We start from the raw sequence: 26,634 nt of genomic DNA on the forward strand, positions 1-26,634 counted from the left end.
AATCATTGAATTCAACCTATTGACAAACCGGCAATATTCCATAAGCAGACAACTAATGTAGTCCAGGGAGTCCTCGGTCTACGACTGAGATCCGTTCCTAGAGTAGCGACGTAACTCGACTTTCGACTTAAGTCGGATTCCACCATTGAAGTCAGACTCTGCATCAAAATACTTTGTATAAAAAACAAATATATTCAAATACACACGATGACGTACTTAGCATTACTGCTGAGAGGTGGATGGGGAAGAAGAAACGGAACCTGGTCCTCAATCCTCTCCATCTCAATCAGAATCAAAGAACCTTATTTTGTGATCGTTGTATCAGAGAAAAGAACGGAACCCTTCATCCCATGTGCTAAAATACGGGCTTTGTCTTTAATAATAGTCACCACGGTCGACCGATTGAAGCCTTGGTGGTGTTGGTGTCGCCCCTTTCCCAAATTGTTTTTTTATGATCTTGAGCTTCGTTCCCGTGGTCATGGATTTTCTTTTGGCTGCAGAAGCATTGCTAAAAGACACAGTTTTCTTCTTTGGGGCGATAATGTCTAAAAAGGAGGGCAAAAAATGCAAAGATACTCCCCATTAGCCAGACAAAATGGGGGACGGGGGACGGGCGTTGTAAATTCGAAACGTCTTAGGTCGAGACCGTCTAAACCCGAGGACTCCCTGTATATATCACTATCTCTTGGGCCTGGAAAACAGCAAATAGGCAAGTTTTTCCAGTGAAGAACAGAAGATAGGTTCCCCGAAATCAACATAATAGGCAAACCGGCGAAACGGCGGTTCACCGTGATGCCTCGGAACCATGATTGATTTCAGCCTCAGAAAGGGGGAAAAGATGATGGCTAACACCCCCCCCACTTTTTTTTTTTTTTTTGCGAAAGAACACCCCCTCTCTTGCCTCTCCAGCGCTCGCTGGCGCAGCCAAGACTACTCTCCATCTAGTAGGAGGCAGGAGGCTTTGAAGAGATCAAAGCCAAGGCCGGGAGCAGTTGCGCGCCCTGGGAATACGGCAGAGAGGCTTTCTGCTCCTCAGCCCTATTTTCTCGCGTCATGTCGGATTGCAGCTGTATTGCATTTCGCCAGTTTTCTTAATGCTCTTGGTTTTGACTTTGACATCAGTGATCCCCCCACCACCTTCCCTCGGTTGCTTCAAAAACAAGGAGAAGAGGAGGGAGGGAGGGGGGGGGGGAGTAAGCAAGGAAGAAAGCTGGAAGGAGCAGGGGGGGGGGGGGTAACGAGATCTGCCGGGTGATTCCCATTTTCACAACTCCATAATTGGCCGGTTCCAAAAAGAGGAGGAGGGGACGACATTTGTTTTCAATTCCGCTGCTGATATGAAAGGAGCGACAAACTTTTATGGGGTTCCCGAAAAATTGAAGACAGGCTTCTTTTCTTTCATTGCCCGCACAGTCAAAGGGCAGCTTTTTTTTTTTTTTTATGGGGGAGACCACACAAAACGAAGTGACACCAGAGAGAACTCTCCTCTTTTGTCCTCCCACAACATTGTGTGGCAAAGCCTCTTCACCGAGTTCCGTGGGCGAATCGAGCCAATTATTGGAGCGGGGATTCACAAATTGTCATGGTTTTTATTATTGTTTAAGAAAAATATGAAATAATGAGCACTACCTCTTTACAATAACATTTTTATCGAACATTTATGGGACCCAAAATGCACTTTTGCCGATCGTAAACACGTACCAGCTCAGCAACGTTGTTTTGCCCAATTGTTTACGTTCACCGAGCGACTTTTTAATGGCCGAGGCCACGCAAAATTCGCTCATTCTGTCCTCCCAAAGCCTCTGCACCAACATGTCCTCTTATGGGTAAATTACACCTGTCGCTATTAAAGTTGGGATTCAGAATCTAATGTTTTTTTCTATCGTAAAATCCCGCCTGTTGAAGATTACACAGGGGTGCTCAATACGTCGATCACGAGGCAGTTTCGTTGGATAGCAACGGCGTGCCTGGGAAAAAAAAAAGACATCAGCCGTTTTTTTTTTAACTTTAGCTTACCGCCCACGTGCAAACGATGGCAGTACAGGAAAAAACGCTGTCAGTGAGTCCCCCCCATTTTAAGCTCTCGCTTAAGAAATCTCAACAAACGTGAGTATGGATGCTGCACTAAAGAAGACAAAAACGTATCACTTTCACTTTATGGAATGGGAGGCGTCCAAGTTTTTAACGATGTCATTTTCGAAGTGCGTTTGCCTCATCTGCCAGTGGAGTGAAATCTGTCGCGGCATTTCCGAACTGTTTATGGAAACTACGACGCCGATATTCCGGCGAATAGCAAGCTGAGAATGAGAAAATTGAACCGACTAAAATCCCAATTGGCCGCACAGCAGTCACTTTTCCCGCAATGTAGTTCAACGGCGAAAGCCGCCACCGAAGCGACGTTTACGGGTTCGTCGCGTCACCGTTAATAGCGAGAAGTCCTTCCGAGACGGAGAGATGGTAAAACTCATTGTTCCGATCTTTTAAAAATAAGGCGGAAATATTATCTTCAAGATCTTGGGGTGACATGTGACCAGCATCCTACATGGTCCCGCTGACTGTAAACGTTATCAGCCTCTTTAGCCTCTGTTTGTTTCTGTACACGTATGTTAAGCATCATTGAGTCCGAAGAAGAGTGCCATACAAGTCATTTATTTATAATATCCTTCCTTCTTCTTTCGGCTTGTCCCTTTCGGGGTCGCCACAGCGTGTCATCTCAGATGAACGCACATATGTTTGGCACAATTTTTACGCCGGATGATTCTTACCACAAAAGCTAACAAATTAATATTCATGGTGCCCAAAATGCACTTAGGCACATCATCTTTCACATCCTGAAAGAAGGGATTCCTGGGCTGTGGTGCTTCTTAAAACTTTATTTCACAAAATAAAAACGTTAAATAAGAGCCCTTGACCTGTATGATTATATATATATATATATATTTTTTTGTTCCCAAAACAAACTCAAATTTATTATACACAGAAACAAGTTTGGCCGCTTGAAAATGTCCAGGCCGCACAAAACTCAAAATCTCATGACCACACAAACTACAACTACCATTACTATCTATCTATCTATCTATCTATCTATCTATCTATCTATCTATCTATCTATCTATCTATCTATCTATCTATCTATCTATCTATCTATCTATCTATCTATCTATCTATCTATCTATCCAGCTATCCATCTATCTATCTATCCATGACGATAATTTTGTCACAGTGCTGGTAGTCCGTGGCTGAAGGTGTTTGACAATGGGTGCGTTAAAGAGTGTGTGTTAATATTTAGCGGCAAAAAAAAAAAAAAAAATGAAAGGTAGAAAAACGAGCAAGCTAAAGTCCTCCCCCCAATGAACAGCTCGGTTGATGACCCCCCCCCCCCCCCCGCCGCCACCACCCCTCCTCTTTGTACTGTAACTATGCAGGTCTACTTTACCAACCTCCTACACTGGGGACCATTAATATTTCAGCGCTGTCAGATACATGCGTGCACCCACAGCAGAAAGAAATAATGAGCTTGTGAAAAAATATGAAACAGCAAAGAAGAGGAGGAGGAGGAGGAAGTGATGGGAGGGGGGAGGGGCGAAGAGCGCTGACCATCGAGCTTCACGCCACAGAGCTGCTATTGATCATAGCGCTCGCTTCTTCGCCCGGCGAACAAAGTTGGCTCTGTTGACGCATTGGCCAATTCTGGACACAGCCGGTGGCGTTTGCACCCATCTTTCACTCCTGCGGTCTCATCGCCCCCCTCCCGACCCCCCAAGTCCACTATGTCCCTCAATCGCAGCTATTCATCCTTTCACTCACTTGATTGGCTATATGGGGGAACGTTGAGCTTAAATGCTTGCAGCTAAGCTTAACCTAGTTCAAAACCTCAGATGCATGGTAGTATCGTGGTTCATATGACTAATTTTACTGCCATTCGATGCCCCACAGGTAATCACCCTGCGATAAGCCCCTTTCACATTGCCTGCTAATGCTGGCATTTTCCTCATATTCCTTTTCTGTATAAAAGGGCAACGACAAGAAAAAACGGAGGAAAAGTCCATTGGTAAAGTTATTTTTTTTTTCACTCCGGCAGTAGTATTACAGCAGTAACAGTGGAGGGATAAGGGAATTTTCGAATACTGACACTGTATAAGGAAACTACACATAATGGGTTCATGAAGTTGATGGAGCAATTTTCACAAATATCAAAGCTCTTGCAAAGGTGTGACAAGGCCTACGTGTAAGGGGACTCAGTAATGTGTCAGAACAAATGGCAGAAACGCAAAAGGGGGTGCAGTCGACTCAGCTATTGTTAGGCTTTGGAGGTAGAATCGGCGCTATCTTCTTTTCCTTTCGGCTTGTCCCGTTAGGGGTCCCCACAGCGTGTCATCTTTTTCCATCTAAGCCCATCTCGTACATTTTCTTCTTTAACATCCTCAGTCTTCATGTCCTCCCTCACTACATCCATCAACCTTTTCTTTGGTCTTCCTCTCCCTCGCTCTTTTGCCTGGCAGCTCCGTCCTCAGCACCCTTCTCCCAATATACTCACTCTCTCGCATCTGAACATGTCCAAACCATCGATGTCTGCTCTCTCTCACCTCGTCTCCAAAACATCCAACTTTGGCTGTCCCTCTATTGAGCTCATTTCTAATCCGATCCAAACTGCTAACTCCGAGCGAGAACCTCAACATCTTCATTTCTGCCACCTCCAGTTCTGCTTCCTGTTGTTCCTTCAGCGGCACCGTCTCTAATCCGTACATCATGGCCGGCCTCACCACTGTTTTGTAAACTTTGCCCTTCATCCTAGCGGAGACTCTTCTGTCGCATAGAACATCAGACACCTTCCGCCAACTGTTCCATCCCGCTTGTACCCGTTTCTTCACTTCCTTACCAAACTATCCATTGCTCTCTATTGTTGACCCCAAGTATTTGAAGTCGTCCACCCTCGCCATCTCTTCTCCCTGGAGCTTCACTCTTCCCCCTCCGCTCCGCTCCTCTCATTCACGCACATATATTCTGTTTTACTTCGGCTAATCTTCATTCCTCTCCTTTCCAGTGCGTACCTCTATTCTTTCTAATTGTTCCTCCGCCTGCTCCCTGCTTTCACTGCAGATCACAATATCATCTGCGAACATCATGGTCCTATCTCCTTTTGTAATCAAGTGTGGCTTTACATTATAACCGGATTCAACACGGAAAGGGGTTACTAAACAGACTTAGTGATATGTTGAGGTAGTATCAGATGCAGCAGGACAAATGAACATCAGGGTGTTCTGGAATGCCATATTGCGTTTCATTTAGGCTAAAACTAGAATCCACAAACCAGGCTGGTTTCTGACTTTGGAGATAATATCAGAGCCATACGGAAGGGGTGCGGAAGGGAATTTCTGTATAAAGGGCACTGACATGGAAGAGGGATACAAAGTCAACACGACTACTTTCCCACTTCAGACATGCTATCGGTGAGGTAACAAGGACAATACAATACTTGTGTATAAAGATAAATCTGTAATTATGTTTAGAGGCATCAGAGCAACAATGTGGGTAGTCTCGAGGCTTCGACACAAGTAGGAAGTTGGCTGTCTACTGAATTCCGTCACACTGAATCGCAGTTCAACATAAGCATCACTGACAAAGAAAGGGAGAAAGAAAGTCAGCTAAGCTTTTTTACACTTCAAAAGATAGTAACAGGGAAAGGTGGGAATCCACCTAAGGTGTAAGAATTTTCATTCTACCTTCTGGCTATTTAGTATAGCCAGAATCGACAATGAATGACGTCAACCCACCGATTTCCGAACTTCAGAGGGAGTGCCGAAGTGGTGACAGAGGTAGCAAAATGTCCACAATGCCGGGATGCTGTTTTGTATAAACGGCATCGGTACAGAATCGGGGAGGGACGCAAAGTGGACTCAACTACTGTCCAGCTTTGGACGTGGTATCAGAGCAACAACAGAGGTGCAAAGCTACCTGCATCTAAGCACATTCCATAATTTAGTCTCGGTTTTCTGTATCATACGTATTAACACGTAATGGGGGTACAAAGTAGATCTTGCAATTTTGTACAACACCTGCACTTTTTTCCGCCCTTAGGGGTAAGCATCAGAGCTGTAACTGAGGCAGGACATGAATCGGTTTCTGATCCGGAAGTCCACACTGGGGTGTCTAAAACGGAACAGGGGAGTTAGGGACAACCTTGGTGAGGCCCATCCACCGACCCTTGAGATCAGCAGCAGGCTGCGTGTGCAGAGTGAAGCCCTCTGAGCAGGTGTGGCCTGACTGACCTGCTGACTGACTGACTGACTGACTGGCTGGCTCCAAGCAGCCGCCTGCTACTCGATTTGGTTAAGCCGCATCCGATTCCACGGTGAGGATGGGTGTCATCTCTTCAGGCTGTTTTCCTTTGAGTGGTGAACCACACCCGGAAAAAAAAAACACTAGCTTGATTCAACTCTGTCATCATCATAGCTCCTTGTTCATACATTTTACTGGCCTTTCCCTATTGACAGCCCAATCCTTCCATCTATTTTCTGAGCCGCTTATCCTCACAAGGGTTGTGGGAGTGCTGGAGCCTATCCCAGCTATCATCGGGCAGGAGGCCGGGCGCACCCTGAACCGGTTGCCAGCCAATCGCAGGGTACATAGAGACAGACAACAGTCGAACTCACGTTCACACCTATGGGCAATTTAGAGTCTCCCATAAATGCATGTTTTTGGAGTGTGGGAAGAAATCGGAGCGCCTAGAGAAAACCCACACAGGCAGGGACGGGATTTGAACTCCACTTCAGAACTGTGAGGCCAATGCTCTAACTAGTAGCTCCACCGTGCCCCAATCTATTTCACATTTCCATAAACCTTCATAGAGCTTCGGTTATGAACACGACTAAGTGAGAAATAAAAGTCAATGGCGAAAGATGAAATATTCCCAAATTTATCTGAATCCAGCGCAATTTGTAAGGCTTTCGTGCCCCACTCCTCCACAAGGTATCAGAGAAATCTAAAAAAAAATATATATATATATATATATATATATATATATATATATATATATATATATATATATATATTGGTTGAATAAGGAGAGAAATATGGACAAATTGGTTAAATTTGGAAACGCTCACCATTCATTTATTTCAATGTGATTTCCTTAATGGAAAATGTGGAATTTGAGCAATCGATATTATGATGTTGGAATGGTTTGAATTGTTTAAGAAATGCAAAACTTCTATAATGACAAAAAAGTGGGGCAAGTATAAAGTAATTGGTGAACAATAATGTGTGAATAATCAGACAATTAAACTTCATATTTTCTAACAATATATCTGTTACTGGAGAGCGTCTGCCTCACAGTTCTGTGGACCGGGGTTCAAATCCCGGCCCAGTCTGTGTGGAGTTTGCATGTTCCCACCCCGCCTGCGTGGGTTTTCTCTCTCATTTCGGTTTCCTCCCACATCCCAAAGACATGCATTCATTGAAGACTCTAAATTGCCCTTAAGTATGATTGCGAAACTGTTGTTTGTTTCTGTCTCGCCTGTGATTGGCTGGCAACCAGTTCAAGGTGTACCCCGCCTCCTGCCCGAAGACGGCCAGGACTGGGTTCAGCACTCCTGCAACCCTTCTAAGGATAAGCAGCTCAGAAAATTGATGGGCTTCTGTTACCTCACACCGTCTTTCAAACATTACCATCCCGTTCAGGCGTTCTGCCTCCTATTGGCCTGGAGGTTGAACTATGATACCAAATAAATCACCATCCACTTAAATCAGAAACAACACTCGGAGCTCGATTTCTGTTTCTCATATAATAAAAAGGGGGCACTTCCAGCACGGCCGAACGGCGAGCTCCGTTTCACCGCATGAAAGGCACCGATAAGGTGATTGCAACCACATGCCGTCATTACAGACATATGGAGCGAGTGTGCAGTGGAACCCTGGGCGTTAATGGCTCTGTTTAGAAAACCGGCCGAGCTGCGGCGGCAACTACAAAGGCTTTGAAAAGGGCCAAGTGTTTCTCATGTGTGAGGTCCCCTTGGCGCAACTCACGTCTTAAGATGCTCGGTAAAAGCTGCACCGCAGATGTCATCAATGTCACCACGACTCGCTTGCTTTATTGAGCTCATCCAGCCGGAGACCAACTGAGCGCGCTGCGATCACGTGCGATCCAGCTGTTTTTCAGAGCACATTGAAGGGTCTTGGAAACGGCCCTCTCAAGCAGCGGTTCCCCAGCTTTGTGGGTCCGGGCCCCCCCTACAGGGGTGAAATGACCCCTCATAATCCGAACACCAATCAAACATGACTACCTTGTCAACCTTTAATTGCCGTAGGAAATCTAAAAATTGGCCTACATTTGATGGAGGGAAAAAATATCACAATTACGAATATTTTGGGGGAAAATTTACAAGAACATTTACAACGGCGTATTATATTGGGATTGTATTTTTTTTTCAAGATGAATCCAGATTATGATAAAGTCAAACTTTAACAAGGGAAGAAGGTCCCAATTGATTTAACAAGTGCATCTAAAAAAAATCAATGATATTCTAAAGATACCAGGCCTTTTATTCTGGAAAAAAAAATCATCATCCATCCATCCACTTTCTGAGCCGCTTATCCTCACCAGGGTTGTGGGAGTGCTGGAGCCAATCCCAGTTGTCACTGGACAAGAGGCAGGTCATACCTATACTGGTTGCCAGCCAATCGCAGGGCACATGGAGCGAAAACTGTCGCACTCACAATCACACCTAGCGGCAAGTTAGAGTCTCCAATTAATCCGTGTTTTTGGGATGTGGAAAGAAACTGGAGTGATCGGAAAAAAAAACCACACAGGTACTGAAAGAACATGCAAACTCCACACAGGTGGGGCCAGAATTGAACCAGGGACCCCAGAACTGTGAGGCCAATGCTTTACAGCTGCACCACCGTGCTGTCCCTACATATATTTTTTTTAGTTTTGATAAATTGTGGGATTATTGTTTTTAAATACCTATTACATGACTAGTGGTTTGACGTGTACACGGAGAAGGTCAGAAGCAAAAAATTTTCAGAATGATTTTTTTCCCCGGACTCGTCTGATCAACAAAATATTTTTTGTTCAGTCTTTCTATGTAACGCGGTCCAAAAAGGCTCACGGCCCTTTTAGTGGCGGCTTGGGATCGCCTCTCGTAAGTACATCCAGCGAGGACGTGGATGCTTGCCGGTAAACGCAGCATTCTCAATAACACGGATCTTCCACAGTTCTGCTGCGGGCATGAGCAGAGGACACGTCGAGCGGTCCTAACAAATCCAGCTGGGTAAGCCCGGGTTAGTGATTCCACACCGCTAGACACTGCCTGGCTAGATTCGTCACATTCCCGTGACGTCGAAAAGCAAATGTGCTGGCACTGTAACCCTCGTGTCCCCCCTCCCTGAACCCACTTTTTTTCATCATCACGAGGATCTGCAACTAAGGATCCACAGGAAGAAAGAGAGAGAGAGAGAGAGAGGCAACCATTCCACCAAGAAGTATAGTTTAGGATGGTTTACCACATTACGGTTTGGTACAGTAAACCTTGATCTGGCTTCTGGGTTTCTGGTCAGGGTGGCGATGGTCTGACATCATACGAGTGAGACACAGCGGCTCTCGGCAAGATTCCACCCGGTGAATTAAGAAACGATTCCGCCAATAGCGAAGACAGGAGAGTGTCAGGCGGACCTACTCAAGCAAACCACGTCCCAGTCCACTGGTACCACACAAAAAAAAAAGTGTGCTGAAATTGAGATTGTACATTTTGAGAACCTTTACAATAGAAAAGCATAAATAACATACAAGAACGTTGGTGAGAAAGGGCTGACAGTGAGTGGCAGCGCAAAATTGTTAAACCCCGGAGTCATTTGGAGATTCTGTGCCAGACCGGCAAGTCCTCAACGACCAACCCCTAAAATCCAGATGTTTTGGTTTCTCAAACCTTACAGTATGTACTGAACCCGAACCACTCCCTTGGGTCGGATATTTTGAGATTCTTAACAACAGGAAATGCCCCAAAATGTATAAAATACAAACAAAACAGTTGGTTCTAAAGGCGCTTTAAACTGCAAAGAACCAATCCACAAGGCAGAAAATCAGGAGCAGCTCAATTTGCTGTGTCTGTGATCAATTTGGAGGTTTTGTGCCAGACAAGCATTTCTTCAACAACCAATCCCGAATTCCGTATTTTCTGATTCATCAAACCTTTAATCATCTGGTCCATCGAAGTGTACTGACACTGGAGCACTTGACTAACTAAATTTTGCTAAGTTCGGCTATTGAGCGCTCAGATCCGTACTCGACATTTAACTTCCCCTCCTCTGGCACGTGTGGGCACGGCCCAACACCTGGGTGAAAAAATGACAAAACATGCTGTTGAACAGACTGTCCTCTCCAGCATAGAGAGTCATACTCTAACCACGTGAAACAACAATATACCGGATTGAAGCGACCGTTCCCTCTGAGAGGAAAACGGTCTTAACCACAACTTCCACCCCCAACACCACTACCACCGAGTGACTCCATCCTTTTTTTCTCTTGCAGCTGTTCCAGCACAGATGGAGATCACCTGCACATCCTCAGTCAAGCCAAGAACCGCGCTTCCGTTGTTATTTTCGTTTTTTTTTTTTTTTTTTTTTAAAAGCCTAAATTAGCGCGTGTGGTTTTGTGCAGTACCGCCTGGACATGACAGCGGCAGGCCATTCCTGAAATAGATCCACTGCGCGGTCTTTATTTAGAATCTGTCATTTCATAATCCCGATTTAGAGTTCGGGCGACTCAGACAAACATCCTCATCGAAGCCACGAGCGAGCCACATCACTCCTTTCGCCCGTCATGACATCCTTGAGGTCTGGCGGGTTGTCTATGACTCAAACGATACACGCGTCATCTGAGAAGGCATGCCAAAATACCTTAACCGCAAATCACCAATTCCGGAGACCATTTTGCACAGACGTCCCACCGATATTGCTGCATCGACGCAATAGCATTCAACATGTATTTGTCTTGGTTTTTCACACAGAACCCAGTGAAGCGTCCCAGAATCAGACCCGGGCGTCACAGTATCTGGTGTGATGTAGGAAATACTTTGCGACAACTGCGGGAAGTGAGTGTCGGGTGTGAAACTTCACACCCCTGCTCCTGGCATTGCCGAACACCGTTAAACACAAGTCGTGTACCAGCTCGGCTCTGATACTACCACCGAAAGCCAGGAATTTGCTGACTATGTGTTTTTTAGGTTTAGATTTCCATTCCAGGTCCAAGTGGCCATTTTGGATTTATTGCCTGGATCGTCCCCCTCTCAGTGGTTCTCAACTATTGTGCTATAGTAAATTATCCGTCCATTCATCTATCCATTCGCCTGAGCCGCTTATCCTCAAAAGGGCTGCGGAAGTTTTTGTCAGGTGGTGTGTGATATTTTTTGAAAATGCAAAATATTTGCCTGGGCTCAGCTAAGTTTGGGAAAGACACTTCTATTCGCCTATTTAATGATATATTTCTCTAAATTGTTACTTCAATCATGGAGTCGAAATCCAGCCTTAAAGGACTTCAAGTAAAGTCAGTATTTCAGAGCCATACGTGAAATTATGCAACAAAATGTGTATAGCGGGGCTTGTGCAATTTAACGCAGAGTGGTCGTCGGTATCGCGATAAAGTGCGTTGAAGCAAAAGCGGAGAGCACTTTGAGATGCACATCCAGTGCCTCCTACAATAAAAAAAAAAAAGACGACGGGAAGGACAATGATTATTCCTCTGATTTTGATATTTCTAGCAACAGTAAAAAACAAAATAATTAGTTGTCCTCTGGTCTGACAATGTTCCCAAACTGTGAGGATTGTATTTTCCAGCGAGGGCGAACACGGTGCGGCTGAACGACCGACCACCAGGTCGAGACCTTGTCATGGCGAGCCTAGTCCAGAACTGGACCCCATTGAAAAACATCTGCAATGTGGTCAAGAGGAAGACGGATGGTTACAAACCATCAAACAAAGCTGAGCTGCTTGAATTATTCTATTATTTGAGGTATAGAAAACATTTTGCGGTATTCTAACCAAATTACCAAATTTCATTTCTTACAAATAAATCAGTCTCTCGAATTTGGGAGTTGTTATCTCTCTCTCACTCTCTCATTCTCTCTCTCTCTCTCTCTATATATATATATATATCCATCCATCCATCCATCCATTTCCTTTGTCGCTCATCCTCACAAGGGTCACGGGGAGTGCTGGAGCCTCTTCCCAGCTGAACTGGTTGCCAGCCAATCGCAGTGCACATAGAGACAGAAAACAGCCACACTCACAATCACAGCTAAGGGCAATTTAGAGTGTCCAATTAATGTTGCATGTTTTTGGGTTGTGGGAAGAAACCGGAGTGCCTGGTGAAAACCCACGCGGGCACGGGGAGAACGTACAAACTCCACGGGGCCGGGATCGAACTCGGGTCCTCAGAACTGTGAGGCCGACGCTTTACCAGTTGAGCCGCCGTGCCGCATATATGTATAAAATTCAATCAAACAGAGGTACAACAGAAAAACTGATCCGTTATTTTTTTTCCCAGAACTGTCCAGCTGTCTACATCTGCAGGCATTTTTTTTGGAGAAGGTGACTTACGCATGTAAAGAAGTGAAACCTGCATAAAAATCTGCTGACAATCAGTGGCTCCCGACAGCTCCGTCATGGCTGGACGGCATGTGTGCCGGAATGTCATAGTGAATGGAATCAATCCAAAAACGACTGTGATGGGGGTGGGGGGTGGCGAAGGGGGAGGAGGATGGAGGGGAATGAAAGAGAAAAGGAGCCTTTGATGTGAGCGAAAACTGATCCCAGGCCTGCAGATATACTGCAGCGGCCGTGGCGTCTGCGACGCTTGCCGTCGGGTGAGACAAAGGCGTTAAAAATGACTACTGTTTTATTCAAGATGGCTCCGAGAGAGGAAAGGACAAAAAGAAATGCAGTAAATGAAAACAACGTGTGGCTTTCCAAAAAAAAATATATATATATATATATATATATATATATATATATATAAATTTATTGGCAGCAAGCATGCCCCGGCTGGGCTTCGTCTAGTACGTCTGCTGGGAAAGGTAATTTCCTTTGGTGGCTCTCCAAAGCAGACCTCCTCAAGCGCTTCCATGTGATGGGAGACGAAGAATTCGGCTTGCGTGTGAATGGAGTTGTGTTTTTTTTGTGTAAAGTTTCATCTTTACAACTCATGGAAATTGACTGTGGAATTAATTGTGACTTGAAGCAATTAAGACAATTGCGTGCACTGCTCAGATGCAACCAGCAGAAGCACTGTTGATACACTCTCAACGACTTTTGCGGTGTGAAGAAGAACTGATGAAGCGGGGTAGAACAATCACTCCATCAGAATAACGACTGATCTCGGCCGCAAATAGCGGAAACCCACCAGTGATTGACAGTCCAAAAATTTCCCTTGAAAATATTTAGCTTAGTTGTCTGTGTATATTGAGGATGCTCTGTAATTTCCACTAACCACCCAGGCTTAACTTAGCTCTTCCCTGACATACTACATAGCTTGTCATAGCAACTTAACTGTTACAGCAAAATTTTTTATTCAAATTTTTCTGAAAATATTCTAATTAACACCTACTTGTAACATGTTTCTTTAATTGTGTTTTTAAGGGCATACTTGCATGGAAAAAGCATATAATGCCTTAAAAGAAGACCAATCAAATGGAAAAAACGTATCGGAAAGTACCAAGGTAACTGATCATCCCTTCTCATGCCATTGGACAACATATTTTTATGCCCCTGAGCAAACTATTTCATTGTATGCCTGCTTTCACCTCAAAACCTTGGATGTCGGAACTATCGTTAGGAATCCTGTGAGGGGATTTGCATTCGTACTGGAGCAAAAACCAACCCCACCCCTAAAAAAAAAAAAAAATCACGAAAAACAAATCAATTAAAAAAAACCAGACAATGTACATATTAAATTACAATACTGGATGAAAACTATGCAGATGTTTAAAAACAATCCCACAATTTAAAAAAAAAAATCCAACAACCATCCATCCAATTTCTTTGCCGCTTATCCTCACAAGGGCCGCGGGGAGTGCTGGAGGGGCACACCCTGAACTGGTTGCCAGCCAATCGCAGGGCACACAGAGACAAACAGCCGCACTCACAATCTCACCTATGGGAAATTTAGAGTGTCCAATTAATGTTGCATGTTTTTGGGATTTGAGAGGAAACCGGAGTGCCCGGAGAAAACCCACACAGGCACGGGGAGAACATGCAACCGCCACACAGGCGGGGCCGCGACTGAACCCGGGACCTCAGAAATGTGAGGCCAACGCTCTACCAACTGAGCCACTGTGCCGCCTAAATATCCAACAATATTATGTAATATATTCAAAAGTAATTTCATGGCAGTCCACCAATTCCAGCCTCTGCCGGTCTCAAGCTAAGTAAAGAAATGAGCGGCGTGGATCATGAAGGGCATCCAGCATAAAAACTGCGAGACAAATCATGAGCGTGACTCTCTGTTGCAGACAGTACCGCGGTAACCAACCACGCCTTTTGTTGCCAACTAGTTTATGGGATGCCTTTGGTAAGGTTGAAACCCCCTGAAGCAGGCACTGTTGTAAAATGGGCACCACCTGTAACTGGTTCTGATTTCACTGAGGGTGTGACACCATCATTACACACAGCAACAACCATTGGCCTCTGGACACGTTTATAATAAAGCGCAAAATAAGCCCACCAATTAAGATACAAGTGACTTCACAGAAACAATTCATCGTACCATATTGCAATATAACGAGCCCGACGACAGCGGCAAAGCTGCCGGCCGTCCTGAGTGGGGAAACGGGAGACGCGCGCGTGGACATAATAGCATTAGTGTGGACAGCTGCGAGGGGACACAGGAAGCTTCCAGTGATGGGCCTGCAGCTGGCCTGATATGGGGGGAGGCTGGCGGTACGCAGGCCCTGGACCAAAACCACCACTTACTCAACTGCAGGAGAGCCTGGCCTTGGTCACACTGAAGCCAGTGGAAGCCCACAAGATGGATGCCTCTGACGTTGTACAGCATGAATCTTTCAATTTCAGATACTGAAGAGAGCTCGTGCACATGACGTCACTATTTTCACGGCGCCATATTGCCGGTCAAACAGAGCCGCTCTACGTAACATTTATGATACCCAAGACCTGCTGTGCTGTTGGTTGTCACAACGGACGAGACAGATATTCAAAGAGGTCATTCTATGGAATACCAGATGAAAAGACCAGAAAATATCGATGGATTTCGGCAATTAAACGTGATGGATGGTGCCTAACCAAAATACGCACACGCCTGTGTAGCGATCGCTTCATTTCAGGTAGGAATTATTCTTCTCAATCTTAAATAACCAAAAAGTTTTCATAATGCCAAGTTGGCTCATTTGAGAACAAAGCGTGTTAAAAAAAAATGTCTGTCGCAGGGGTTTACGGAGGTTAAGTGTGGCCGCAATCGCTTCCGTGTACGTTGCCATGGAGATGACTATGTCCTCTTTTTTTTTCTCCCAATCATAATTAATGAATGCAAGTTTGTGTAAAACCAGCGCGGTCATTTATTTCAATATTGGCATTTGTATTGAATACTACCCGAAAAGATCGATGGATTCCGGCAAAGGTCAACGTGTCGCCGAACACACTTCCGCGTTCACGAGCCATCAAAACAGTCACTATGTGGGATTTATTCCTGATGAGAACAGATCCAGCAACAAAGTATTCGTACGCGTCCATACTTTTGTACGCTTTCAAACCTTTCCACGTAAACCTCGATAACTTACTCATGATCCATATGTATATCCAGTTGTCCAAGACAAGCGGAAGCGAATTAACAGTCCAATTTCTTATCGGCGAAAACATCGACTTCGGCATTAAATACGGGCCTATGCCAAGTTTATCTCATTTTTTCACATACCGTCGTTTATTTTCACCTTCTAAATGTCTTGACAGTATCGGACAAGACTCTGGGCGTCGTGCTACGAGACATATTTCCATGGAGTCTCCAACCGACTTAGCATTGAGCAATGCTTAGCTTGACCGGCAATATGGCGAGGTAAACAAAAGTCACGTGATTTTATGACGTAAGTGCACGAGCTCTATAGCCCTCGCGGAAAACTTCAACTCAGCGAGCACTCTTGCTCTTTCTATCGATTTTTTTTCATTTTTTGTGACGCTTACCATACCCCCAAAGAATGCGCAGCCCCATAAGGTTTCCCTCTTGTTATCAAAGTTAAGACCGAGTGCTTGTTGTTTTTACGTTTTACAGTGCGTCGACATGGAGCGTTTCCACTTGGCTGTGACGCCGTTTCACTGATTTACAACCAATGACTGAGCAGAACAGCACGCCGCTCGCTAAGGCCCACATCCACACCAAGCTCCGCAATCTCCTCGAAACAGGAGTTGAGAACATTCCGAGGGGATTGACCCATCCTCTCTGCCCTGATGAGGAGTTTCCCCAGGCTGGTCAAGTAAGTATACAGGATAGCTATTTTAGCTAATCTATAATAAATAAATTCCATTCCAGTTGTGAACTACTTTTTACACTTCTAAGACCATTAAAAAAAGTTTAATCTGGGTGCCTAGTCTAGAATAAGAAAGGAAACTGTATATCTACAGGTGCATCTCAATAAATTAGAACAGTTGCTCTTAAAATGGAACATATTACAGCGATTGCCACCTCAACAAATACTTGGATCTACACTAACCACCACCATCATGACCAATATTAAAAAATACAAATAATAGCTTGTTAGGCCCACATGGTTATCAAAAACATTTTATTCCCAAAAAGTGGGTGGGTTGTGTGAAACTTTTCGGATTCCCAAAAAGTGTATTCAATATCATCATAGGCCACCGTAACATTCTGCACAGTTTCAAGTTTTTAGCACTGCACCAAGATATATGAAAATAAAAACTACTCAAAATATTAATTAAATTGAGTTGTATTGCACAAAAAAAGACAAATAGAAATTGTACCAAAATACATACGAACAAACGTGTTGTACTTAAATGTTAAATATAACCGAAGTGTACTCGGAGAAAAATAAGCCATTGCAATTTTTTGGAGACTTTGAATATTATGGCATTAAATTAACATTAAATTCAATAATTCTTTCACGTACCACTCTATCACATAGTACTTGAGGGAACCCGTGGACCACTAGAGGTGCTTGTACAACACCTTGAGAATCACTGAATAAAAACGGACCGGACATTAAAGAAAAAAACTAAATTTAAATATTTATTTATTATTATTTTTTAAATATTTATTTATTTTAATTAAGAAAGTGGAACTCATATAGTATAAAAAATTATTAAAAGGGCAATTTCCATTTTCAAATTTTTCTACAAAAAAATCATTTTGATTACCGTAATTCCCGGCCTTCAGAGCGCACCTGGTTATAAGCCTCACCCAGTACATTTGTAAAGGAAATACCATTTGGTACATACATACGCTGCAGCTGTGTAAAAGTCGCAAGTGCCCGAATTGAAACCCACATTGAAACACGAGATCTTTGCAAAGAAAGACGGTACACAGAGAGTTTAACGCTAGCGCCGCCGTGCTAACGCTACAGGGCCGGTTTAAAAAAAACAAAAAAACAACACATACTGGTAAAAATAACCGAGATACGGCAGTATCACGCTAGCACAGCGCTAACAGGGCTGGACCGCTAAAAGTCACCTCCTTGGCGCATATATTCCACCGGTCTCAGGCTTACTTTCCCGCTCGAGTGCCCAAAAAAATGCACAATTTCGCCGCATCACTGCATCCACCGCAGGGTTGAAACCGTGTGAAAAAAGTTGCGGCTTATAGGCTTATACGGTATGTAAATGAAATAAATACATTTGTCAGTAAAAGCTATAATCATCAACATGGTAAAAACAAAAATAAATTGTTTTCTACAATATTCTAATTTATTAGGCTGCACCGATATATGACTGGTTTGGTAAAGCAGGGGTCGTGAGTTCGTATCTCACTGAGGCGTCTACTCCCCAAGAGGGGTTGCGTCAGGAAGGGCATCCGGCGTAAAAACTGTGCCAAACAAATATGAGCGTTCATCTGAGATGTCACGCCGTGGCGACCCCTAACGGGACAAGCCGAAAGAAACTTACTTATTAAGCTGCACCTGTGTACAAGAGTATATATATTAAAAGTTGGTACTGACCGTTCTGGGCATGGGCGGTGAGATGGAGCCATTGGTCATGTAGGAGTCGTTCATGTTGCCCATCATGATGTAGCTGGGGTAGGTCGGGTATGCGTGGCCTTTGCTGTACAGGTCCTGATGTTTGACTGATTCCAATACAAAAAAAAAAAAAAAAAGACACATTTAAATAAAGTAAAGTTGTACAGGTACAATCTTCAGATAGCTGGACTTTGATCATTCAATTTTTAATTGTGCTCCTACACTGCCTAAATAAAATGTATATTATTACTCGGATACGTTGTTACCTGCAAGTTCAAGCCTATTTCTGTTATTTCTGGATATTATGTTTCTATCATAAAGAAGCCACAGTAAAAGCATGGTAAAAATTCTAACCGGTTACTTCTTTAAAATACTTTCACTTAACAATACTTAAGTACATTTCGTATCACCACCTAAAGTCTTTTACTCAAACTATTCTACAAGATGTCTTCAACTTCTACCCAAGTTAATTCTTGTTATGATACTAGAAATTTTACCCAAGTATTGCTTTCTGGTAATTTATACAAGACGATCAATAAGTCAATAAACAAGTGGGTAGAGTTGCCCAAAATTATTTCGCACTTTCAAATAATATGACGTAATTATTTCTCCTAATAATGACTTTATTAAGAACAAGTAAAATCTACACGTACTGAGCAACTAATGAGTACTTTCTGATTTTATTAAAGCATGAATGTTAAATGGCCAACAATGTTATAATGTTAAGTAAAATGATAACATATTAAAGCTTTAAAATTAAAAAAACATCAATTAAGCCAAGGGCGTCAAACTAATTTCTGTCACAGGCCACATTGTAGTTCCACTTTCCTTCAGAGGGCCGTTATGACTGTGAAACCATAAAAATCGTTGATCGCCTCATCATACTGACACAGGAAATTTATGAATTGATGTTTGGTAACGTAAAAACGCTTGCAATACCTCAATGTTACGATTTATGATATGACAATTTGAAATTGTCGTACAGATTTCAACAAGAATCACGGAGGTCGACGTACATGATTTGCCTTCGCGGGCCAGATTCTGGCCCCGGGCCTTGAGTTTGACACCTGTGAATGAAGCCAAATTTGGCTACAATAAATGGTTGTTAAATTAACTTTTTTTTTTTTTTATACTTATGAAAGAGCCCAATACACCCACTGGGCAAAAATTATTAATCTGTTGTATGGTCATGTGACAGAGGTCTCGCTGACCAACCAAAACAAACGTGCAAATAATGGATACAGGCCGTTTGCCAAATAGCATAAATGCCCAAGCCGTTTCTGAAAAAACAAAAAAAAATACATCCATTTTCTTAGCCGCTAATCCTCACAAGGGTCGCGGGGAGTGCTGGAGCCTATCCCAGCTGTCAGTGGGCAGGAGGTGGGTGGGGTAGACCACGAACTGGTCGCCAGCCAATCGCAGGGCACATCGAGCCAAACAGCCGCGCTCATAATCAATAAACAATAAACATTCAGTTGCCTTGATTCAACAGTCAATCTACACAGACATGATGGAGAAAAAAAAAACGTTTTCAGCTAGTACAATAGCATTTTTTATTGCTTTTGTGACAATACATTGAAAACAACGGGGGCAATTATGATATCCAGCTACTGAAATGAAAGCAGCGAACGGGAATGTAGCTACTAAGTGCAAAAATACACAAAGTAAAATTTATGATGCACTCAAACTACTCCGACGAGTGCGATTCATCTGAAAAGTTACTTGACATGTCAATGCCGCGTGTTATTACTCATCACGCTGAACGATAATATCGCTTTAACCCGCGGAGCATTTCGCCCCGGCCTTTTGTCGGCGGCCTCGCAGAGAACTCTGACTAAATTGTATTATGTGCACGAACAATGGAGTCCCTCTGTGCCAATTAGCACCAATTAGAAGAACATACAGAGTGTGTCAAAACAGGAGACGCCCCAACTGTTCGTCTATGACCCGACAACAAGAATGGGAGGAGGAGGAGCCGGTGCTTTATACAAGAGGACTCAATTCAGCGCCACTCGCCACTCAACTGTGTAATAAAGCCAGGGGCGGGTGTAAAGGGTGGGGGGGGGGGGGGTGTTTGTAGTATTTAGCCTGACGGCAACATGGATCTTGTTGGGAAGAAAGGCAGTGTTTGGTTTGAGAGAGTGAATGGGGTAGTGGTGGTGGTGACCGGGGGGGGGGGGAGGGACACACACAAAGGGGGAGGCACACTCCGCCTCAAAGGCCCCGCCGATGACCCGCCAAGCGGAGGTCACGCTACAATAGGCCCGTGAGGCCCCCGAGTGGCGCCCGCGTGTGACCCTGACGCTGCTGCGTTTATTGTGGCCAATGTGTGATGGGCGCCGGCGGGCTTGATCTAAATATAGAAATGCGATTGCGCAATCAAAAACGTTCGCACACGATGAGAGAAATATTGCTCATGGCGGCCAGACGTCAATAAAAAAGACAAAGTCCTCTGTGATCGGGATTTTAATTGATTTGAGATCGGCTCTTATACGGTGGGGGGAAAAAAATGCTACAGTAGCAACAATGCAGAACATGAACCAAGGAGTATCAAGAGAAGCAAGATATTCCCCGTTTATGGTCATATGTCACTATTTCATCTTTTTAAACTGCAACTACTTTGACACAAGCGTGCTGGGTGTCCCAGGGAGGTAAGAGAGATGAATTTATGTCTTTATCATTCTATGTACTTATCATTCTCTGTATCTATGTACATTTTAGTGCCTGAAGTTTATCTTGGGCTCATTTGATTCCCTTTTTAAACAAGTAGCAGTACTTTTACTCAGTAGAGTCAGTGAGCACTTTTACCAAGTGTGATGCTAACCATAGCTATTGGGCAAATTTTGCCAATAGCTATGTTTAGTCAGGATACACACTTGAAAAAAAAAAAAATCACTTTTCACCCATGTTTAGGCCCTCATATTGCAATTTAGCATTAGCGTAGCATCTGTGTCCTGGGTGGGGTGCTCGGTATAATAATGGCCGTTACAATAGACAGCAGTTAACTTCTTTTTACACTTGAGTGTTCAAGTTCATCTGAATTATTATTATTATTATCTCTGCTCAGTACAGTATTATTACAAGCAAAGCCTAAAAGTTAGTCTTGTAAAGCCTTAGCGGAAAATGTTTTTCCTCCGGGGCGCATGCAGCGAGATCCGGCCATCAGAATTTCGCTAACGTCGAGCGTAAAAAGTCAAAATTTGGCGAATTACATTTGTTTTTTTTAAATACATCAATGCTATCAATCAGTACCCACATAGATATGTTGTTTTTATAAATTATTGACCGATGTAAAATGTTGAAAAATGCTTTGCTCTTTTTGACGACACGTTAATGAAATGATGATTCTAGAATTGATATCTTTTATACTTCTATTATCAGTAACTTATTTTTATACTTCTATTGGCAGCCGGTTAACCACTTCCGCCTTCACTTTCTACACCACACGTTTTTTTTTTACAATTTTTTCATGTGATCAAATTTGTTTTTGTTCCCTCGTATGACAGTTGAGAATGTTAAAACATAAATTAAATGTAGTAATTAAAGCTGCAAGCAATAATTAACCCAAATAGTCAACTCAGCGTTTAATTTCAGGCACGGGCCTTGAGATTTTATTTCATTTTTTCATGCATTCTTTTATGTTCACCTAATTTGTGTCCATCCGTGAAACTAGTGTCTGGGGGCAAATGTTTTCTTTCAACTTGTAGGCCCTAGAAGTAGCATACACTGGAATCTAGGGTACTTCTAATTATTTGCTATGGGCCTTGAATATATTAAAAAAACATAAAAATGGAAATGGAACATTGTATTCTTTCTCATCGATTGCTAGCTTGTTTATGAAGCGTTATCTTTAACTCCGGAAAGGCCTCGATTTAAGCACTGTGACCGTTGTTTATAATCACCCAAATACATTTCTCTCATTCCTTGGCACACGAAGGAGAAAGGAATCTTTTTTTTTTGCGTCACTCACCATCGTCGGGATGCTCTCTGTGCTTTTCATGATATGAATCTTGGGACTGTCTCACCCCCTGTGTGGGAAAAAAAAAAAAAAAAAAAAAAAGGGAGAAATTGAATGGCGGTGAATCGACTGGGAGGGCCTTCAGACGCCGTTAAGACACACAGAGCTGCTGATGTGGTTAAAGAACCGCAGAATAACACGGCCCGGGATCAATGTGCTTCTTTTTCTTGTCAACAAGGCATGCATGCGCGCGCGCGCACACACACACACACAAATTTACAGACAAGCGTCTCTCCCACTTAATTAAGGCGCCATGGCCTTGAGGGGCTTCGCAAATTAACTTGTTTTCCTACGAGTTCACTCGCTCCCATTCCAGCCTCTAATCTTACATCTGTTAAGGCTGTCATCATTTTTTTTACAAATTCAACTTTCATGGTTTACCAAAAAAAAAAAAAAAACACACACACACACCCACCCGTAGGATGGCTTTCAGCTGAGCAAGGGGAACTTTTCGTGCATCCTAATTAATATTCAGTCCATGTCTGCCTCGCATCTCGGGCCATTTTGGACTCTCATCTTAGGCAGGGGTCCCCAAATTTCACACAGACAGAAACATCCCAATAACTTGCTAATTTTATTATTTGTACGTCCAATAAATGTGTGTCTCTGTGTGCTTAATTAACAGGTTACACAATCATTTCCTGCAAATTACAACCACTCTTGTAATTTTGTGAAATAATGCAAGTATTGAGAAAAATACCACAATAGTTAAAAAATAAAATATCTAGAACATTTAGAAATAATAGTGTAATTGTATCATAAAAGTAGAAGAAATATTGAGATGTTCTTTAATTCAGAAAATATACAATATTGATAAATATTGTAAATATTTAGAAAATACTCCACAGACAGTATTTGTTCGTGTTCCATTTTTTTAATTGAAGGAATATTGTATCTTGAGGAAAAAATATATTTTTTAAAAAATACGATAATTTTGAAAAAAAAATCACTATTTCTGAAAAGAAATACTGCACATTTATTTCAAACACTACAAATATTTGTAAATATTAAAAAGAGCCAAAACTCTTAAAGTAAAAATATTTTTTATGACTCTCAATGCATTTTCATTTTTTTAATGAAGTCAAATTTAAGTCTGCAGCAGATGCCCAGCTTCGATGCAGAGGCGTTCTCACAATAACGTTGAACAGCCAAGCGTTACACCTGCTTCTTAGTCATAGTAAAAATGGTTTTACATATATTATTACATCACCTCGAGTGACGAAGCTCGTCTTTTGCTCGTTTATCATAAAAGGCAAGCATAGTATTTAAAGTATTTAAGGAATTTAGCGATGTTTTTATAGCACATTTAAATGTATTGTTTGGATTAATTACATTTTTTACATAATTATTATAAAACAAATTTGACCCATTTTATCCCCCACATTTGTTGACTTCTCACAAGGCCTCTTTTCAGTCGAATCCCGTTTGATTTGTCATTTTCTGAATTAAAAAAAAAAGAAATTTGATGCAGTGGGTGCAGCGTTGGACAACTTACGGCCCGTGGGCCCAAAAGCAGCCGCGGCGGAAAATTTTATCCAGTCCGCTGTGCAGAATAAAAGATGAAATAATTAAATATGAACATACATTTTGCGCGGGCCTTGGAAGACTTGATGGCTCCTTATCGTCATGATGTGCATTCAATTAGGAGCTGGGCTTATTTTTCCAGTTTAAGGCATGTGAAAGGATGATTTTTGAAATGGGGAGGTACAGCATAATAAATAATTCACGGTGGAGGCCTCGCTTGTTTTTTTTTTAAAAAGCAAAGACAGAGGCTGACAGAAGTGACTCACATCGTGGCTGTTACTGTTGGGGCTTCCCTCGGACTCGTTGACCAGCGATGACTTGATGTCCGCCAGGTCTCCCTCCTCTTCCGAGTGGCTGAGCTCGGCGAAGATTTGCTCCTTGTGCGGCTCCCCCTCGTCCTTGAATGGGATCATTTCGTCTGTGGCGCACAGCTCCGGGTCCCCGCCGCCGCCGCCCGACAACTGAGGCATGTTGTCTCACCTCTTTTTTGCGCCCACAATCCCCCCACCCACCAGCTCCCACCCCCCCTTCAAAAAACACCCAAAAATGTGTTGAGGAAAAAGAGAGTATCGGAACTCTCAGTGGAAGGAGCCAAGTTGCTGACCCCCTGCAGAGGGGAAACACAACACAAAAGGACGCAAGTCCCGCAATTCACTTTTCACTCAAAGGTGATTCATCCAAACCAAAAAAATCAAAAACGTGCATGTGATAGTCCCTTGCGAGTCCCGTTGGGGAAGTAAAAAGATATTTTGTGGATGTGCGCATCCACGATCCTTAAAAATCGGAATTAAAGGCAAAAGAAAGGGGACGGACGTTGAAACAAAACACACACACTCCGTGGAAAAGACTTTCCCAGCGCTCCCGCAGCGTTTCCACGGTGTAATGTAACCGGTGTGTGCGAGCGTGTGTTGGTAATGGAGCTGCTCCCACCTCCTTTTTCCTCCTCCTCCTCCTCCTCCTCCTCCTCCTCTCCAGTCGGCACTGATTGACACTCCCACTTTACTTCTTCCAAACAAATGGACCCAGCGAGCACACAAGCCCGCGCGTGGATTGACGGCTCAAAACGAGCACGTGCGGTGGTGCCACCGACGGTGGACGGGGCGATCCCTGTCAGGGGGGCATTTCTGGAAAGCACGAAAAGGGCCGGACTAAATTTGAGCCACTGACAATCCCAGCGGACCGACTTAACTTTTATGTACTTTCTCTTTAAAAATAAAAAAATAAAAACCATTTTGTCTTTCAAATGTCTGCTGGTTTAATGCTAACACAATGCAAAATGTCATTGTTTGTGGATCGATGTCGCACTAATTATGAACCTTTAAAGGAGTGAACATGGGAGCAGCATATGCAGAAAGAGCATCCAGCAATACACACGGGCATATATTCTTGATCCTCTGTAAAAATAAATCAATAATAATAATGATTGAAACTTAGAGCACAGTGTTCTTCTGTTTCATAATCAAATCCGTTTACGATATTTATATGTATTACACTGCCCGCTGGTGGCCAAGAAGCACTCACCAGAATAAATCATACCACAAAATGGTTAATTCTTTACATTTACTTCTAAGTATTAATGAAATAAAACACTGTACAGTACTAGGTTTCTTAAAATATGGCACATTTTTTCTTTGTAAAACAGATTAATGTCATTTTCATTCATTTCAATGGGGAAAGACGATTTGGGTATGAGTATTTTTAATTACCACTGATAACGGAAGAAATGAATATGCACAATTTATTACTTTATTAGTTAAAAGTCCCAAACAGAGGGTCGGGGGTCAACATGGGTTTCAGGTTCCAACCATTTGCAGGGTTATATTTTGCCACATAAATGATATGCGCAAAAAAAAATCTAAATTTCTCCTTAAAACTACATTTTGCACATAAATGGTTCATTCTGTGATAAAATTACTATAGATTTCCTCAAAAAGGGAAGAAAATGTGTTATGCTCCTTTTTTCAATTTGAAAAACAAAAAACATATACATTTTTTCATATTTAAAATGATACAACTTCCTACATTTTTGCAGTGTTTCAGGCATGCGTGAGAATTCCGTCAGACTGAGCCGGCTCAACTTAAAAAGTGCAGCGAGGGAGGAAGGGGGTGAGGATGATGGAGGGAGGGTGGGTGAGAAGGAAGAGGGTGGGAGGGTGGCGGTGGAGGGGGTTAGTGGGGGCGGAGCTGCGGCTGGCTTTGATCTGGCAGCGGCTGGCTCTTTCATCCCTGTAGCCCCCCCCCCATCCCCTCTTCCCGACCCGCTTCCTCACCCGCCCGCCCCTCCCGTCCCCTCGCCTGACTCCCCCCTTGACACCCCCCACGTTCGCCCTCCCCTTTGTATGACTAAATTTGGTCCGAGTGTGGAGCTGGGCCAACATTTCCAGCAGCTGAGTGAGAGACGTACACCCACTATAGAGGAAAAAGAGAGAGGGAAAAGGAGGAGAGAGAGAGAGAGAGAGAGAGAGAGAGAGAGAAAGAGAGGGCTAGGGAGACATTGAGAGTTGGGGGGGGGGGGCAAAAAAATAAGATCAAAGGCTTTTTGGGTTTTGGAAGGCGCGCGTGGAAAAGAGCTGGGACTGGCGGCATTCCAGAGTATAGCGGAAAGAGCACACACACATATGCAAGCGAGCGCACACTTTCATAAGAGTTAATTAGAGCCCAACAACCCAGCTTTCTTGAAGAAGAGGAAGAAGAAGAAAAAAAAAACGAAAATCGTTCAATTTCTTCTTGTTTTCAGCCACAAAAAAAAAGAGAAAAGATGCTGCGTGTTCTGCCTCATTACTGTAACTCTTTAATTTAATTAGCAGCCTTGTTCACAATTGACAACCTCCCCAAGCCCCCCCCCCCAAAAAAAAAACCCAACCCCAACAGGAACAATTGATTATTTATTTATTTTAAAAAGGT

General features: G+C 43.2%; 1 protein-coding gene and 1 long non-coding RNA gene across 4 annotated transcripts in view; both read right to left on the reverse strand.

Moving 5' to 3' along the window:
* The window catches only part of lef1 (lymphoid enhancer-binding factor 1), a 73,401-nt gene extending 49,172 nt beyond the window's left edge, over positions 1-24,229 (reverse strand). For 2 of the 3 annotated variants that reach the window (XM_061828673.1, XM_061828674.1), the window contains exons 1-3: positions 23,997-24,229; positions 22,159-22,216; positions 18,171-18,295 (exon numbers count right to left, since the gene is read on the reverse strand). In XM_061828673.1, the coding sequence (XP_061684657.1) occupies positions 18,171-18,295; positions 22,159-22,216; positions 23,997-24,200 (387 nt within the window). In that variant the 5' untranslated portion in view covers positions 24,201-24,229. The remainder of the gene's footprint in view (positions 1-18,170; positions 18,296-22,158; positions 22,217-23,996) is intronic. The other variant, XM_061828675.1, reaches the window with a different exon arrangement.
* A 476-nt stretch (positions 24,230-24,705) lies between these two features.
* Positions 24,706-26,634, reverse strand: part of LOC133505554 (uncharacterized) — an 81,725-nt gene continuing 79,796 nt past the window's right edge. Inside the window, exon 3 of the long non-coding RNA XR_009796272.1 lies at positions 24,706-24,854. This is a non-coding gene — a long non-coding RNA (uncharacterized LOC133505554). The remainder of the gene's footprint in view (positions 24,855-26,634) is intronic.

Source organism: Syngnathoides biaculeatus, chromosome 9, assembly GCF_019802595.1.
Source record: "Syngnathoides biaculeatus isolate LvHL_M chromosome 9, ASM1980259v1, whole genome shotgun sequence".
NCBI lineage: Eukaryota > Metazoa > Chordata > Actinopteri > Syngnathiformes > Syngnathidae > Syngnathoides > Syngnathoides biaculeatus.